The following is a 16,805-nucleotide window of genomic DNA, read 5'->3' as shown; positions in this document are numbered from 1 at the left end:
AAGTCCTCTATAAGGGACTGTATGTGTGCCGAATTTAGCAGGACACTGGATTTATTCAGAAAAAGAGTTAAAAGCGTTTTCTAAGAGCTTTAAATGTACTGTAGCGCGATTGATCTTTAAATCAGCGCTTTTTAAAATTGAAGTTTGGCGATCCGACGTTACGTAAAAAAAAAAATGGGCCGAACCGGAGCGATGCAGGTAAGAAAAGGTGACTGACGTAAGATGAGTTTAAAAACACACACTGCGGGTTTAAGTTTTGCGTGAACAAACACATATCTTTTAAACCACACCTGCAAGTGAACACACGCGAACAGAAACACAGAGAAGTGACAGAAAACACAAACAGACGGAAACATCTCCGAAAACGTAACTTTTTTTGGGGACACTTGGAGACGACGCACCGGCGAAGCGGCGCCGACTCCCTCAGATGTCGTTAAAAAAAAACGACACAATGTCGCGTTTTTACCTTGAAGCCGCATCGCTCCGGGTTCGCTCGCTTGTTGCCGGAGGTCGTAGCTCCACAGGAGGAGCACAGAACCAGGAACACACCGGAGAGAGTGATGAGGAAACTCCGAGGGGCCGCCATTCCTCCCTCAAGTCTGGACGACTCTGAGAGGGACTGCCGACGGTGAGAGAGAGAGAGAGAGAGAGAGAGAGGAGAGAGGGGGAGTGTTTGCGGTTTGTCTATCTTTGTGAGGACCAGGCCGAGTCTGATCCGATCCTCCCTTCTCCAAAAAAAGGGGCAGTTTGAGGCTTAAACCGGTGGAAAGTAACTAAGTACATTTACTTAAGTGGACTACTGTACTGGAGTTTAATTTGTACTTGTACTTTACATTTATTGACACTTTACACCGTATACTCCACTGCAATTTAGAGGTGAATATTGTAGTTATGTATTAGTTAATTTGCAGGTCTCGACTGATAATACAACACATACATAAGCATATAAAGTAATTGTACTCCACCATAACCTGCAACATTAAAGTGATGGGGCACAGTAAGGACTTCATAAGTTTAATAAAGTAACATGATATACATTGGGGGTTTTTAAATGGGCAAATTTGCACAATGAGTAATTTGTACTTTAAGTATATTTTGATGATAAATCGTCTGTACTTTCATTCTGAAACAATGGGAATGTAGCAGAGTATGTTTACACTGAGGTATTGATCATTTTTCTTCAGAAAATATCTTAGTCGTTTTTCCACTTTACAATACCTGTAAAGTAAGCATGCATGCAATAGGATAGGTAGGATAGATTATAGATTTTAAAAAGAATTAAATCAAAAGATATATTTTTTGAAGTCACGTTAAATAGCTGCATTAACCAGCTGTGGTGCAAATTTAGTGAATATATATATATATATATATATATATATATATATATATATATATATATATATATATATATATATATATATATATATCTATATCTATCATTATTATAAATATTGTACCTTTTACTTGTTTACACATCCTTAATTGATAATAAAACCGGACAAACATAGAAAAATAAATACATGCGTTTACATGTGTTGTGTTCAAGGTGTGTTGAAACACATACGTGTTATAAAACATAAATTATGATTTTCTTCATTTGCTGTGTTATTCCTCATAGGCAGCAGTATTTGTGTACTGACACCACTCAGCACCCTCTGGTGGTGAAAGCAAGTACAGCGACACTTCTGTAACCGCTGCTCTTTCCTGCAGAGAAATTATGAGAAATTCATTTACGATTACATTAATATATACATTAATTAAATAGACAGACTTTGTTTGAAATGCAATGTTATCCTGCATATAGGTAATATAATAGAGTGTATTTCAGGTTGTTTGTATTTCATTTCAGCTGTTATTGTCTTAACAGTCATACATAAGTTATGTTTCCAAAAGAAATACAACACTTTGTGTGCAAATGGATTTAAGGTATTATTCTGGTTGGTTGATGTTGTGTTATCTTGAAACTTGATGACCAACCGTGCAAAAATGACAACCGCAGCAGGGCCCCACAGACCCTCAGGGGCCCCTGTGAAGTCCAGGTGTGCGTGGGGTGATGGGAGATTTTCTTTGTCTCTCGGGGGAAGGCGGAACAAAGTCTCAAGAATCAAAGTTGTCTTTAGTCAGTTTTATTTCTTGCACACAAAAAAGTAGGGAAACATGTAACAGCTACGGGAGGAAGTCTGCAGCAAGATTTCATTCATCATATGAAAAGTCACTAGTATATTTATAAACATTGAAAGTAATGTATCTTTTTAAAGGGAACACAGCAGAATGATTAACTATTTGGACCCAGATATGGTTTCTGTCCAGCAAGCATTTTTTCCACAAGATAAATACATCAACTTGTATCTGTTAGGTTTGCAGAAGTAACTAAAACAGACTTTTCAGGCACATTGTGATACCTTGTTGCCTCTGCTATCTCAAGACAGAGGCCCATTGTCTTCTGTTGGCCTGTGAGTCTCCACATCACTCAGAGTTGGCTTAGTACTTTTTCCATTAGACACAAACAATTTCTCTATGTAACTTCTAAAACCTGTTGCAACATAAGCAATGCTATATTTTTTCCATTTCAATGGTCCGTGGAAATTTGATTGATTGCAAATGCATTTTGGAATACACATCAACGAATTACAATATTAGTCCATATTGAAAAAGTGGGTACTTCATTTTAACTAAATCTCCAAGCCTTGTCTTTTATGGAGAACAGAAAATGACTTAAGTATAAATAAATAAATTCTACACTGTCTCAATCTCTTGCCTCACCAACCCACAAAGTTGTGACATGTTACATCACCTTATATACCATGCCCTAATTTAAAATGATTTTGATGTCACAATTGGCTATATATATATATATATATATATATATATATATATATATATATATATATATATATATATATATATATTTCTCTCAAATGTTTTAATCTATTTACAATATTTATTTAAAAAAACTGACTGGAAATGGGGTTAAATAGGGTTCAAACAAATAATATTAAATAAATAAAAAATAAATGTCGAAGTCGCAACATGTTTTACAACATTTTGGTCTCGTATTAATTCATATTCATCAATAAATGACGTTTCTCACGCAAACTCAGCAGCTCGACCGCCATTCTGGCTCCAAGCTGTACACGGGTACAGTATAGTGAAAGGGCGATCCTGGTCAGAGCCAAAATGGCGCCGTTTCCCCTTTAAACAAAGAGCCAATCGAATTGTCAGATCTCTTTCCCCATCCAATTACAATCCACTAGGAGGGCGGCACCCGCTGAACCGAGAGGAGCTTCCGTTTCGGGGTGTTGTGAATTCGTTTAAGCCAAGAAATCTCGAGTGGGAGTTTTTTTGTTTGTCGGTACCGATTTGTTGTGCGTTTCGTTTCCGTCTTGTTCACACCGATCACCAACCGGTCAGCCGCCATGCCCGGGATAGAGAAGCTGCCGATAGAAGAGACGCTGGAGGACAGTCCTCAGGTAACAGCCCTCTTTCCCCCCCGTACCTCCACCGGAGCCGTCAAGCTAGCAACGGTCGCGACTTGCACGGCCGGCTAGCTCGCTGTCTTTGTGGGCTCCGAAGTCTCGCGGACCAGCTGGCTCCATCAAAGCTGTCACGTGTCAAGCTGTGAGTCGGCACCAGACCGTGACTGGCATACCGATCAGCTGCTGGGGGGGTAAACTCGTTAGCTGATTAGGTAGACGGCTACTTCCTTAGCCTCTTAGCTAGCTGCCCCCCACTCCTCCCTGTTAATCCTTTGGGCCATCCGAGCTGCTTGATGTCATCGTTAGATGTTTGACATTCACACAAAGCTGCAGCAAAATACACTCTGCTGTCCGTCACTGCTTCGGGGTGTGGCCACCTGACACATGTAGTGTGGATGTGTTTAGTTCAGTGCACCTGTACACTGTTTGCACAGGTGAAATCACGAGGCAAGTCTGTCTATTTGGGTTACCTGGTTATGCTGGATATCCGGTGTCGTTACATGTACTAAAGTACCCGAGTATAGTTTGGAGGAGTATTTCCATTTCCTGTTCTTTCTGCTTCTGCAACATTTCTGTGGCTAGTTATTAATTATAGAATCAGCTTTAATGGCCATGCACATACATGGACTTTGACGCCGGTTATAATCAACAAATGCATTATGATGAAAGGACTTTTTTGATCCCTAAGTGCACTTCACAACCTACTTACAAGTGCATTTACTAAAACAATAAAAACAACCTTTACAGCTGCAACAACATTGTTCTAAGTGCAGATGGATATTAATAAGTGGGATACAGAAATGAGGGTACCGCTCTCTGAGATAAATTATGTATATTCACATGGGCTCAGTGAACTTTAGACATAATGTGCTACAGATTAAAGTAATACTGCTCAACGGGGATGTAAACAGGATGTATCCCAGTGTGTCAGCACAGTGTCAGTAATGTAAGTATATGTATGTATTTGATTTTAACTCAAAAGTATGTATGTGGGATAAGCATATGTGTATTTATTTGTATTGCTCAATTGGTTTGCGCTCTTATTTCCTAACATGAGCCTTGCTTGTTCACTATTTCACCCGTTGATGTGAGTAAAATTTACCAAATTATTATAATTGCATGTTCTTAATCGTAAGAAAATGCAAGAAATATGTTGTTTTTTTATTGTACCAACAAAGACCTGCAGTAAAAAGTGTTCTATAATGACAGTGCAGGTGAGGCGCACCTTGAGGAACACTGTGTCACTGTGTGGACTGGCAACAGGTTGAGCATTTACATAGATAGGTGTGGGTGGATTTGGGTGTTTGCCAGGGATCATTTGGGCGTTGCGGTTTCATAAGATCGATTAACAGTGACTTCCTTCTCACTCGTGTTATTATTGTGTTTTTTTGTGTGTAGACGCGCTCTCTGCTGGGAGTGTTTGAGGAGGACACTGCGGCGATGTCCAACTACTGCACGCAGCTGTACCAGGCCATGCACAGGATCTATGATGCACAGGTAGAAAAGAAAAGAAAACGCACACTCGTGTGTAGCGCCACTGGCTTTGCAGGTGTCGACAGAACATTGTTGGTTGAGTGGCAGCTGATTGGTTAGTGTGTCCGTCCGGCTCTCTCTTTCAGAATGAACTCAGTGCTGCCACACACCTGACCTCCAGACTGCTGAGAGAGTACGACAAACAGGTGGGTCAGGTTGTCAACCAGCCACCGGCCTCATGAAACTAGATACCAGCCCTTACACAGCTAGCCTTGTCGCTAGCCTTGTCGTGCTAAAACAGTAGACATTGGGCTTTTTAATGCTATCCACTGCACATTTATCTTTTGGAAACCGTGCACGAAAATCTTCCCGCTCCCATTTTAAGTCCCAGCAAGCCCCATTCAGACAATCTTTTGACATAAAAGTTTACTGAAACTCCTTCCTAACAGGCCAGTGCTTTATTTGTTATTGAAAATTCTGCTTCTTTAGGTCCTAATCTTTCCAAAAAGGTGTCTTATTGACGCTCCAGGAGGCATTTTTGGGTAATCTAGCTCGTATCATGCTGGATGTTCATAGTTACCATCAAATTATCTTTTAAAAGTGTTGTTGTTTTTTTTGCAGATATACATTTTTTCACAAAGCCTTTGCTGAACAAATACATACAATAAATAAATAAATAGCCACACGCTTTAAAACACTAGCCACCAGCTTTATGATGAATTTCTGTTTGCTGCTGCGGCGACACATTTCTTCTTCTCACAAGAATCTAATCCATTCCTCCTCCTCAATGTTGTTGTCGTCTGCAGCGTTTTCCTCTAGGGGGCGATGACGAGGTGATGAGCTCCACCCTGCAGCAGTTCGCAAAAGTCATTGATGAGGTGAAACAGAAGACGAACCAGAGTGCCCCCGTCTGCTGCCGTTTGATCCTTCTTCAGATTTTACCTGACAGGATATGACATAAAACAATATGGCAACTTCCTCTCTCTCTCTCTCTCTCTCTGTTTTTGTAGTTGAGTTCCTGTCATGCCGTCTTGTCCACTCAGCTTGCAGACGCCATGATGTTCCCCATCACTCAGTTTAAAGAGAGGGACCTGAAGGGTGAGGACACACACATATAAAACCTGCATTCTGTCCACTGACCAGCAGGGGGCAACTCCTCTGCTTGCAAAAACAAATAAGTAAGATTTTATAGAAGTTTATGAGAAGTCTTCAATGCAGCAAGATGTTCATTTAGTAGATGCTGGTCCATTTAGAGTCAAACAGACCATAAAGCAGGGGAAGCTTTAGGGCGGGGCTTACTGTGATTGACAGGATGCTGCAGCTTTTCAGAGCCGTATACGACGTCTGTACGTCACTCCTCTGCTTTACAACTATGTTAACGATGATCACGTCCACTTCTATACAGTCTATGGTCTTCTGGTTGTTCCCACACAGTTGGAGGCTCATTGTCTTAAGTTTAAGAGTTCCCTTAGTTGGTACTAAAGGGCCTAAATCAGAAGAACAGACCCAGACAGACTTTGCTCTGTAACTTCCACTTCTTTTCCTTCTCTCTCCAGAGATCCTCACTCTTAAAGAAGTCTTCCAAATATCCAGTGACGGTAAGCTTTTACTACTTCATCGGACAACAATAAAAGACACACGTGACTAAAAGGTCTGACCTCCCTGTTTGTGTCCGCAGATCACGATGTAGCCAACAACAGATACAGCCGCCTGTCCAAGAAGAGAGACAACGAAAAGGTGAGGAACGTCCTCATGAGCTTCTGGGTAACGCTTTATTTTAAGGAGTCTGTAGTCAACCTGTCGGCAGAAGTTATGAACATTTAACAACACGACTATCGAGACTACGAGTGTCTGCTATCAGTATATGATGTGATGTGATTGGTCCCTTGGTTATATGATGTGATGTGATTGGTCCCTTGGTAATAAGAGTCTTGTGCGCTGCAGCTGCGGGCGGAGGCCGTGGAGGACGTCTACACCTCCCGCAAGAAGCAGCACCAGACCATGATGCACTACTTCTGCTCGCTGAACACGCTGCAGTACAAGAAGAAGACGGCGCTGCTGGAGCCGCTGCTGGGATACATGCAGGCCCAGGTATGTACACACACCCACACACACACACACATGTGCACACATACATACACACACGTCTCCTTCATCTTCTCATGTTTCTTCGTCCCTGTTTGTTCTCCTCAGATCAGTTTCTATAAACTGGGTTCAGAGAATCTCTCCCAGCAGTGGGAGGACTTCCTGGGAACCATCGGGACCAGCGTGCAGAAGTAAGGCCCCGCCCCCAACGCCTCTTTACCTCTTCTTCTTCTTTTGTTTGTAAATGCTTTGTTTAAGTGTGCTTAAGTGTGTGTGTGTGTGTGTGTGTGTGTGTGTGTGTGCGCAGCGTGCGTCGAGAGATGGAGCAAGAGGTCGGGCAGATGCAGGAGACCATCCAGGAGATGGAGCGGTCATGTGACCAACTGTACGCACCATGTGACCCCGACCCCGCCCACTCGCCGGTCTGTCGCAACCTGACCAGGAAGCAGGGCTACCTGTACATCCGCAAGTAGGACACACACACACACACACACACACACACACACAAACGACGACGTCTGCGTTCATTTTGCCGTGGTCGGCGTCCTCTCCGGCCTCAAAGCGTCCTCCTCCGTCCCGCAGTAAGACGGGGCTGGTGTCCTCGTCGTGGGAGCGTCAGTACTTCTTCACGCAGGGCGGCAACCTGATGCAGCAGGGCCGCGGCGAGGTGGCGGGCGGGCTGGTCACCGACCTGGACAACAGCTCCGTCATGGCGGTCGACAGCGACGACCGGCGCTTCTGCTTCCAGGTCACGTCCTTCGACGGGAAGAAGTGAGTTGTTGGTTGTTGTTGTTTACACTTGTTCTTCATGTTTCCTCCATTCTTAACACGTTGAAAACTGTGCAACCAGTTTTCTCTCCATTCCTCTTTTCCCCTGTGTTTGAGTCGTCGTAGGAACCCCACATTAATTCCAATACTTGTGTTTATTGTATGTATTTGTTCAGCAAAGTGGGGAAAAAATGTATATCTGCAAAAAAAAACACTTTTAAAAGATATTTTGATCGTAAGCATGAACATCCAGCATGATATGAGCCAGATTCCCCAAAAAATGCCTCCTGGAGTGTCAATAAGACACCTTTATGGAAAGATTAGGACCTAAAGAATCAGAATCTGCAACAAAAATCACAATAAAACAAAGTCTTGTCCTGTTAGGAAGGAGTTTCAGTCAAAAAACTGTGTCGTTCGGTTAAAAAATGGAAAAATGTTATGTATTTTATGCCAGAAGATTGTCTGAATGGGGCATGCTGGGACTTAAAATTGCCGCGGGAGGATTTTTGCGCACGGTTTCCAAAATGTTAACTGGTCGGATGAGTTTACTCAGGTCTCTCGTCTCGTTTTTGTGTTTCGTAGAGTGGTGACGCTGCAGTCGGAGAGCAGGAAGGACTGCGAGGAGGTAAAACGTGTTCATTAGTTAGTTTTCTGTCATGTGACCTGCTCTGTCGTCTCCTCACGTCGTCTCCTCACGTCGTCTCCTCTGCTGCTTTCCTTCCTCCAGTGGATCGCCACCATCAACAACATCTCCAAGCGGATCTACCTGAGTGAGAACGCCGAGGTCTGTGTCCTACAAAACCTCCTTTCATTAAAAAAACAAGAATTTAAAATTTACATTTTTTGGCGGGAAAAAAGCGATCTCATCCAGATTGAAGAACAGTGCAAAAATGCCACATATTTGAGTTTAAAGTTTGGCTTTTCATTACATTTCGCTACCGTAGTCACAGCAGCAGCGATGCGTCTTGCTTAAGGGCACACGGACATGCTAACCGCTTAGCCACTCTCATGTAGCATGCAATGTATTCTTCAACGATGCTAAATCTTCTGGATTAAATGTGTTTTTCTTACATTCAGACTTAAGTTCAGGCTCCTTGTTTGCAACATGTTTGAACTGCATTTAGTTTCCTGAAGGCCGTCCTGAACGTTGCACTTACATATTAGCTGAAAAGCAGCGGATGAGCTCCCTGAACATTGCGATAACTTTCCTGGAAAGACATTGTGAAATGTCCTTGCGCTCCTATTGGCTGACGGCGCTGTCGTCCCGTTGGCAGGAGCTGGCGGCCCGAGTGAACCAATCGGCTCTGGAGGCCGTGACGCCGTCGCCGTCCTTCCAGCAGAGACACGAGAGCATGAGGCCCGGCAGGTGTGTGTGTGTGTGTGTGTGTGTGTGTGTGTGTGTGTGTGTGTGTGTGTGTGTGTGTGTGTGTGTGTGTGTGTGTGTGTGTGTGTGTGTGTGTGTGTGTGTGTGTGAGAGAGACACACACACATCAGTAGTAATATTCATATAATGAGGAAGAACGTAACCTCCACCAGTGAGACCCTTCATCTCTCTCTCTCTTTCTCTCTCTCCATCCCAGTAAAGGGCGTGCGGGCCGAGCGAGCAGCATCAGCTCCGCGGGCTCCGAGCCGTCGCCCGCCATCTCCGTGCTCTCATTGGACGCCCTGGTCGCCCCGGAAACGCCCATCCAGTTCGACATCATCTCGCCCGTCAGCGAGGAAAACTCAGGACAGAGCAAGACGGCAGCGCAGGCCGGCAGGTGTGTGTGTGTGTGGGTGTGTGTGGGTGTGGTGTGTGTGTGGGTGGGTGTGTGTTTTTAAAGCGCGATAGAAATCCTATGCATTATGATTATTATTTATTTATTTATCTTTCTTACATCTCGTAGTATCTCTTCAAGCTTTTTTTTTTTTTTTGAAGCAATTAATTATGTTTTGTCAGATTTTATATGTAGTTTCCCCGACTAAGATAGGTTAAATATACGTATATTAATTTATACGTGTGTGTGTGTCCTGTTCCACAGAAGGAGTAATCCATTTGGAGAGTCAGGAGACGGCTCATCAGAAGACACTGAAGGTACTTTATGAGATGTTAAAACACATTTCCATGCCGTCAGTTAGTTTTGTCACTACTTTAATGATGAATGAAAACGTTTCGTCTCGCTGCCGCCCCCTTGTGGACGGGGGAGGAAAACATCCACTTTAAGTACTACAGACATCAGTAACGCTTCGTCTCCTCCGGTTTAAAGAGCAGCTCGCCGTCTCTTTCCTCATGAACGACACCTTGTGTATCTTCATGTATTTGTGTGTGTTTTGTCGCGCAGACTCGATCCTCCACCAGCTGTTCATCGTCCGCTTCCTGGGCTCCATGGAGGTGAAGTCCGCCGAGTCGCCGGACGTCATCTCCGAGACCATGAGGCAGATCCTGGCGGCCAGAGCCATCCACAACATCTTCAAGATGACCGAGTCGCACCTGCTGGTCACCTGCGACTGCCTCAAGTACGACTCCTTTATTTTTTAGCCGTCGCTGTGTGTTTTCTGGGGTCGGTGGCGCCCTCTAGAGGCTGAACGTCACGGGGGCGGGAGCTGTAAAAGGTCACAAGGTCGTTAAAGAGTGTTTTTTTGACCTGGGGTTTAATTTTCTTCCACGCACGTGATGCTCAGGTGTGAGGTTGGAACCTATGACCGCATGTAATATATATATATATATATATATATATATATTTATATATATATATATATTTATATATATATTTATATATACACACACAGATTAAAGTCGTACTTTTATGAGACAAAACTCGCAAATTAGACAAAAATATTCCCCTGAAATTAGAAAGTCGTAACATCACATTGTTGTGTTATTGTGGTGAGGATAGTTGGGTTGTTGTGGTGAGGATAGTTGTGTTATTATAGTGAGGATAGTTGTGTTATTATAGTGAGGATAGTTGTGTTGTTGTGGTGAGGATAGTTGTGTTATTATAGTGAGGATAGTTGTGTTAATATAGTGAGGATAGTTGTGTTATTATAGTGAGGATAGTTGTGTTGTTGTGGTGAGGATAGTTGTGTTATTATAGTGAGGATAGTTGTGTTGTTGTGGTGATGATAGTTGTGTTATTATAGTGAGGATAGTTGTGTTGTTGTGGTGAGGATAGTTGTGTTATTATAGTGAGGATAGTTGTGTTGTTGTGGTGAGGATAGTTGTGTTATTATAGTGAGGATAGTTGTGTTGTTGTTGTGAGGATAGTTGTGTTATTATAGTGAGGATAGTTGTGTTATTATAGTGAGGATAGTTGTGTTGTTGTGGTGAGGATAGTTGATGGTGGAAAAGGTTCATTGAGGTTTTTTTGTGTGTAAATTTGTGTTTTTAATCTCAGAGAATTTCGTTATAGGAGTCAAAAATGACTTTTAATGTTAAATGAATACATGAATAAGTCCGTACTTACAAAAAAGCCCAAAAGTAGAACATAATTCTCTGTGGCGCCGTTCAATAAAATGTCTTTTCTTCCCGTTTCAGACTCATCGATCCTCAGACTCAAGTCACTCGACTCAGGGTGAGACGACCTCCGCTCGTGTTCTCCGCTCGGACAGTTTGAGTCTAACAGCAGTCTCATGATGCGTCACCTCTCTTCCTTCCCTCGTCTCCTCCTCTCCTCTCTCCTCCTGCAGTTCCCCATCACCAGTGTGCTTCAGTGTTCGTCCCATCAGGACAACAAGCGGCTGTTTGGTTTCGTCCTGCAGGCGGCCGGCGGGCGGGGCGACGCCCGCGCCGTCTGCTACATCTTCGAGTCCAACAACGACGGAGAGAAGGTCGTACCCTCGTCCCCTCGTCTCCTTCTGTCCTTCTGTTAGGTCTCGCTATCGGCCGACGCTCTGTCTGACCCGCCTCTTCTTCTTCTTCACGTGTTTTCAGATCTGCGACAGCGTCGGTCTGGCCAAGCAGATCGCCTTCCACTCCGAGATGGTGAGACAAATAATTCACTCACTCTGCAGTATTTTTGGTGCCGGTGTCTTCGGGGTAGTTCATTTCCTCTCTCTCTCTCTCTCTCTCTCTCTCTCTCTCTCTCTCTCTCCCTCTCGCTCTCTCTCTCTCTCGTTGCGTAGGACCGTAAGGCCGTGGAGAAGAGGAAGGAGCACGACAAGGCCAAAGAGAAGCAGCAGGAGGAACTCAGCAAACAGAAGCAGATAGAGAAGGTGACCTTTGACCTTTTGACCGCTCGCTTGTCACCGGGCGGAAACATCCAGGTTCTGCCGGGTCGAGCCGATGTGTGAGGTGTCTTAAAACCTGCATTCTCTCTCCTGACCGCCAGGGGGCGACTCCTCTGGTTGTATAGAAGTCTATGCTTCATGTGTTAAAGCTGCATTCTCTCTCCTGACCGCCAGGGGGCGACTCCTCTGGTTGTATAGAAGTCTATGCTTCATGTGTTAAAGCTGCATTCTCTCTCCTGACCTCCAGGGGGCGACTCCTCTGGTTGTATAGAAGTCCATGCTTCATGTGTTAAAGCTGCATTCTCTCTCCTGACCACCAGGGGGCGACTCCTCTGGTTGTATAGAAGTCCATGCTTCATGTGTTAAAGCTGCATTCTCTCTCCTGACCGCCAGGGGGCGACTCCTCTGGTTGTATAGAAGTCTTTTCTTCCGTAAAAGATGGACACCGTTAACTCTTCTTCGCCTCCAGGATCTGGAGGAGCAGAGCCGCCTGATCGCCGCCTCGAGTCGCCCCGCCAACCAAGCTGCCGCCGACGGACAGTTCCTGGTGCTGAGCAACAGCCAATCGGAGGACAGCGACGCCGGCGAGGAGGGGAAGAAGAAGGGCGAGTCCGAAGCCTGACGGACGCGACCGGAGGGAGGCGGGTTTCACACCGGCACGGCGAGAGCCCCGAGCTCCGAAGCTCAGGAATCACGGGAGGAGAAACACCGCCCGCCCGACTGAGAAACAAGCGCTCCCTCTGGCTGGACTCGAAGAGGAGGAGGAGGAGGAGGAAGAGGAGGAGGGCCGTATGAGTGGAAAGTGTCTCGTCACAGACTTTTTTTTATTTTTTTTGTGTTTTAAGAAAACAAAGCGCTGCTTTTCTTACCGGCTCTCCAGAGAAAAGGACGCAAATATCGACTTAACCTGCAAGTTTCTGTTCATTTTGAATGTTTGTTTTAAAGAGAGACGAAGAATAATAATGAACCGGGGTCAAAGTCAGAGGTGAAGGTTTTTCCACCCCAGAGAGCGCAGAACAAAAGGAAAAGTTAAAGGCGGAAGAGGGAGTTTTATTTTGAAGAGGCCTTCCTGTTTTGCTCCTGGACATTTTCTTTTTTTCATTTTCTTTTTTTCAGCATCCTGCAGCGTCGGATTCTTTAAAAAAATCCTCTAATTTTTCATTCACTCGAGACGTCGATCGATGAAGTTGAGCAGAACATTGAACTGTTTTCAGAGTTTCTGGGTACTTTGGACTGTTGTGCAGACTAATCAATAAATAACTGATTAATTAATCATCATTAATAAACATCACGACGTCGGAGAGATGAAGCGTGACGTCTCTGATCAGGGATTAACAATCTGATTTTCACAGTTCATAAGTAGTTGATAAAGAAGAGCTGGAGGCTGAATTACACATATCATGGGTCAGGATCTGGTTGGTTTACAGGTAAAAAAATTGGGCTGAATCTGGTTGAAAATATATTTTCTAAGGCTTCGATCAAGATGAATGATCTTGTTTGTCGGTGCCTCCTGTCAAACATTTCTACAAATGTACTATAAATAGCAGCAGAAGTGTAGTTTCAACTCTTTCAGCCACACGGAGCCCAAACTTATTGATCTGAAACTCAGTTCCTGTCCGAACTGTTACAAAAAACACTAACAAGTTAACGGCAAAATGATCTGTTCTTTTAAAACATACGTTTACCACCGAAATGTCCAACATCATTTTGAGTGAGTGAGTGAGTGAGTGAGTGAGTGACTTCTGTGTGAAACTACAGCGTTAAAAAAAGAAAAATCGTAACATTTTTATTTCACATGTCTGCAACTTCCGCTTCCTACAGAATGAATAGTTGCATGAAAGTATAGCTCATTAATAATAATAATAATAATAATAATAGTCGCGTATTATATCATGTTCTTTCTTGGTCCATGAAGATGAATAACAAAAGCACAAATCTCATCAAATGATCTCACTTTTGCCTTATTTGTTGACGGATCTCCGGTTTTGGAAAATGAAAGAAGAAGAAAAAAAAACAGTTTGCATTTTATTCACTCAGAAAATTAACATTTCTAACAAACATTCTGCCAAAAATAACGCTTTTCTTTTTTTTTTGGTCTCAATATTTATCTGCTTTTACACACACAAAAATACATGTTTATCCGTGTCATTTGTTTGTGAACGCCTTCTGTTTTTCACAGGTTTTATTCATGAATCTGCCTTTTTTTTATCAGTAGAAAAACATCTATGTGTGTGTGTGTGTGTGTGTGTGTGTTAAAGGTCAGAGGTCACTGCCTCCTGCGGTGGAACCTAACAGATGGAGGTGATGTTTCTAAAAGCCTAAATCAACGGTTACTGACGGTGATGTCATCTTGCCGTGTCGTGGAGCTGCACTTTACTGACGCGGGGAAACAGGAACGATGATGTCCGACTTTAAATATGTTTCAGTGATAATTGTGTCATAAATGATGATGATGATAATACAAAAAAAAACAACAAAAAAGGCTTTTCAGTGATAAATAAAAAGCACTAACTCCACCCGCCCGACTCCGTCTGCTGTGTTTAGATCAAACGCACCTATCGGTGGTCAGAGCACAAGAACGTCCTCCAGAGTTTTTAAGTGTTTTTAAACGAGACGAGTCTTTTTTTTCCGAGGGATCCTTCGCGTCCGGAGACTTTGGCTCGTTTCACATCCTCTGTTTCAGGATCTGGTCCGAGAGCCAATCCAGACCCTCGACCAGACCCGACCCGCTGACGGCGCAGGACGCCTGGACGGACCACTGACGGAGGGAGGGGGGGACAAAGACGAGGAGATCAGTTAATACAACCAGAGGAGTCGCCCCCTGGTGGTCAGGAGAGAGAACGCAGCTTTAACACATGAAGCATAGACTTCTATACAACCAGAGGAGTTGCCCCCTGGTGGTCAGGAGGGAGAATGCAGCTTTAACACATGAAGCATAGACTTCTATACAACCAGAGGAGTCGCCCCCTGGTGGTCAGGAGAGAGAATGCAGCTTTAACACATGAAGCATAGACTTCTATACAACCAGAGTAGTCGCCCCCTGGTGGTGAGTAGTGAGAATGCTAGAATGATAGAGTCGCGCTCCACCGCAGCGTTGCATTGTGGGTACACGCGTGTCTCGGACACCTACCGGCTGCGAGACCCCTGATAGGCCCAGACCCTCTGTGATGTCACTGGCGGACACGGCTCTGGGCAAATCCTGTTTGTTGGCGAACACCAGCAAGGCCACGCCCCTCAGCTCGTCCTCGTCCAACTGCAGCGCGGGAAAACAAAACGTTCATAGAAACAGATCAGTGACGTCGTCCTCTGATGTCACTCAGTCTTTAATTATTCGATAATCAGACGGCTCTGATCTCATGAATGAAAAAGGGGCGTGTACCATCCTGTGAAGCTCCTCGGCAGCTTCTTTGATCCTCCCGGGGTCGTTGCTGTCGACCACAAATATCAGACCCTGAAGACGAAACAGACGGACTCAATCCAACCGCTTCGTTAAAATACTGTCATAGTGGTACTACTAGTACTACGAGGTACTACTACTACTAGTAGTAGTACCTGTGTGTTAGTGAAGTAATGTCTCCACAGAGGTCTGATGACTGTCTGACCGCCAACATCCCAAACCGTGAAACTGATGTTCTTGTACTCCACCGTCTCCACATTAAAACCTGCACACACACACACACACACACACACACACACACACACATTTAGTTTTGTATTATTTAATATCTGTAATTAAGCGTGTGCTTTAATGGAAACACTGACCAATAGTTGGGATGGTGGTGACGACCTCGGCCAGCTTCAGTCTGTACAGCAGAGTAGTTTTACCTGCTGCATCCAGACCCACTGCAGCAACACACACACACACACACACACACACACACACACACACACACACACACACACACACACACACACACACACACACAGACAAAATGTCAGAAAATACTGCAAAAATGCTTTTCTTGCATAGACTGCTTTGTAACTTAATTCATAACAAAACACCACATTCAATAAACTGGTGTGTAAAAAAAAAGAAGTAAATATTGGTGATAAATATTTATCATGTCAAGTACAAACGAGTACACGACGCAGTACATGAGAGTTGAAAAAAAGTCCATAAATATAAAAAAGAAAGAAAGAAAAAGAAAACAATGCACACAAGAAACAGTTAGCTATTCAAAATGAGATTAAAATGAAAGAATTAATAGTGAAATAATACATAACCAATTGAACATTAATGACATCAGGCTGTTTCATCAACTGTTTTTGTAAAACTATAGAAAAATATTGCTTTCTTATTTTTTGTAAGAGCAAGAAAAAGTTACAACTCCACTATAAGAATAACACAAATAAGACTAAGATCAATAATAATGATTAAATAACAATAATCTCACCCATTAAGATCCGGACAGGTGTCTTGGAGATGAACCTGGAGAAGATGTGTGAGATGATGACGCCCATCGCGCAGGTAGAAAGCTCCAACCAGCTCGTTGTGTGTCTGTCGGTGTTTCTGTGGCGAGTGTGTGTGTGTCCTGTTTTATAGAGAGAGTGTGTGTGCGTGTGTGTGTGTGCGCGTGTGTGTGTGTGTGTGTGTGTGTGTGTGTGTGTGTGTGTGTGTGTGTGTCATCCCGGCTGCTGTCAGCTCGGTACACGGTGGCAGCGGCTGCAACACGGCTGCCATCGCAAAACACCACTTCCGCTCACAGCTGCGCCTTCAAAATAAAAGCGCGCTCGAAACCAAATTTATATATATATATATATATATATATATATATATATATATATATATATATATAT

At 43.7% G+C, this 16,805-nt stretch overlaps 3 protein-coding genes across 3 annotated transcripts in view; 1 reads left to right on the top strand and 2 right to left on the bottom strand.

The window, feature by feature from the left end:
• The window catches only part of il17rd (interleukin 17 receptor D), a 24,903-nt gene extending 24,317 nt beyond the window's left edge, over nt 1-586 (bottom strand). Inside the window, exon 1 of the mRNA XM_068595917.1 lies at nt 467-586. Coding sequence (XP_068452018.1) covers nt 467-586 — 120 coding nt within the window. The remainder of the gene's footprint in view (nt 1-466) is intronic.
• Nucleotides 587-3,245: 2,659 nt separating this feature from the next.
• On the top strand, nt 3,246-13,783 carry appl1 (adaptor protein, phosphotyrosine interaction, PH domain and leucine zipper containing 1). Its single transcript, XM_068595873.1, has 22 exons — nt 3,246-3,470; nt 4,875-4,973; nt 5,096-5,155; nt 5,756-5,827; nt 5,960-6,047; nt 6,506-6,547; nt 6,628-6,686; nt 6,894-7,040; nt 7,143-7,225; nt 7,342-7,503; nt 7,617-7,805; nt 8,385-8,427; nt 8,530-8,586; nt 9,077-9,168; nt 9,383-9,562; nt 9,824-9,876; nt 10,124-10,298; nt 11,317-11,353; nt 11,469-11,609; nt 11,713-11,763; nt 11,904-11,993; nt 12,478-13,783. The coding sequence occupies exons 1-22, from the start codon at nt 3,417-3,419 to the stop codon at nt 12,628-12,630; spliced, it is 2,127 nt and encodes a 708-aa protein (XP_068451974.1). The 5' UTR covers nt 3,246-3,416; the 3' UTR covers nt 12,631-13,783.
• Nucleotides 13,784-14,673: 890 nt separating this feature from the next.
• LOC137798826 (uncharacterized) lies at nt 14,674-16,533 on the bottom strand. Its single transcript, XM_068595788.1, has 6 exons — nt 16,403-16,533; nt 15,771-15,851; nt 15,561-15,670; nt 15,388-15,459; nt 15,139-15,261; nt 14,674-14,766 (listed from the first exon to the last, which is right to left on the bottom strand). Exons 1-6 carry the CDS (start codon nt 16,467-16,469, stop codon nt 14,674-14,676), a joined length of 546 nt encoding a protein of 181 aa, XP_068451889.1. The 5' UTR covers nt 16,470-16,533.
• Between the last annotated feature and the right edge of the window lie 272 nt (nt 16,534-16,805).

This window comes from Clinocottus analis, unplaced genomic scaffold (genome assembly GCF_023055335.1).
Source record: "Clinocottus analis isolate CAN_PGR_092001 unplaced genomic scaffold, fCliAna1.0.p SCAF_32, whole genome shotgun sequence".
NCBI classification, from domain to species: Eukaryota; Metazoa; Chordata; class Actinopteri; order Perciformes; family Cottidae; genus Clinocottus; species Clinocottus analis.
The sequence above is the reverse complement of the archived record's forward strand: the minus strand, read 5'-3'. Positions and strand labels throughout refer to the sequence as shown.

Excerpts from the sequence above, each read along its gene's own strand:
- appl1 (XM_068595873.1), top strand. The coding sequence starts at position 3,417 with ATGCCCGGGATAGAGAAGCTGCCGATAGAAGAGACGCTGGAGGACAGT. Across the intron at positions 9,563-9,823 it reads ACGGCAGCGCAGGCCGGCAG|AAGGAGTAATCCATTTGGAG; the intron begins GTGTGTGTGTGT and ends CCTGTTCCACAG. Across the intron at positions 11,994-12,477 it reads AACAGAAGCAGATAGAGAAG|GATCTGGAGGAGCAGAGCCG; the intron begins GTGACCTTTGAC and ends CTTCGCCTCCAG.
- LOC137798826 (XM_068595788.1), bottom strand. The coding sequence starts at position 16,469 with ATGGGCGTCATCATCTCACACATCTTCTCCAGGTTCATCTCCAAGACA. Across the intron at positions 15,460-15,560 it reads ATTACTTCACTAACACACAG|GGTCTGATATTTGTGGTCGA; the intron begins GTACTACTACTA and ends TTTCGTCTTCAG. Across the intron at positions 14,767-15,138 it reads TATCAGGGGTCTCGCAGCCG|TGGTCCGTCCAGGCGTCCTG; the intron begins GTAGGTGTCCGA and ends TCCCTCCGTCAG.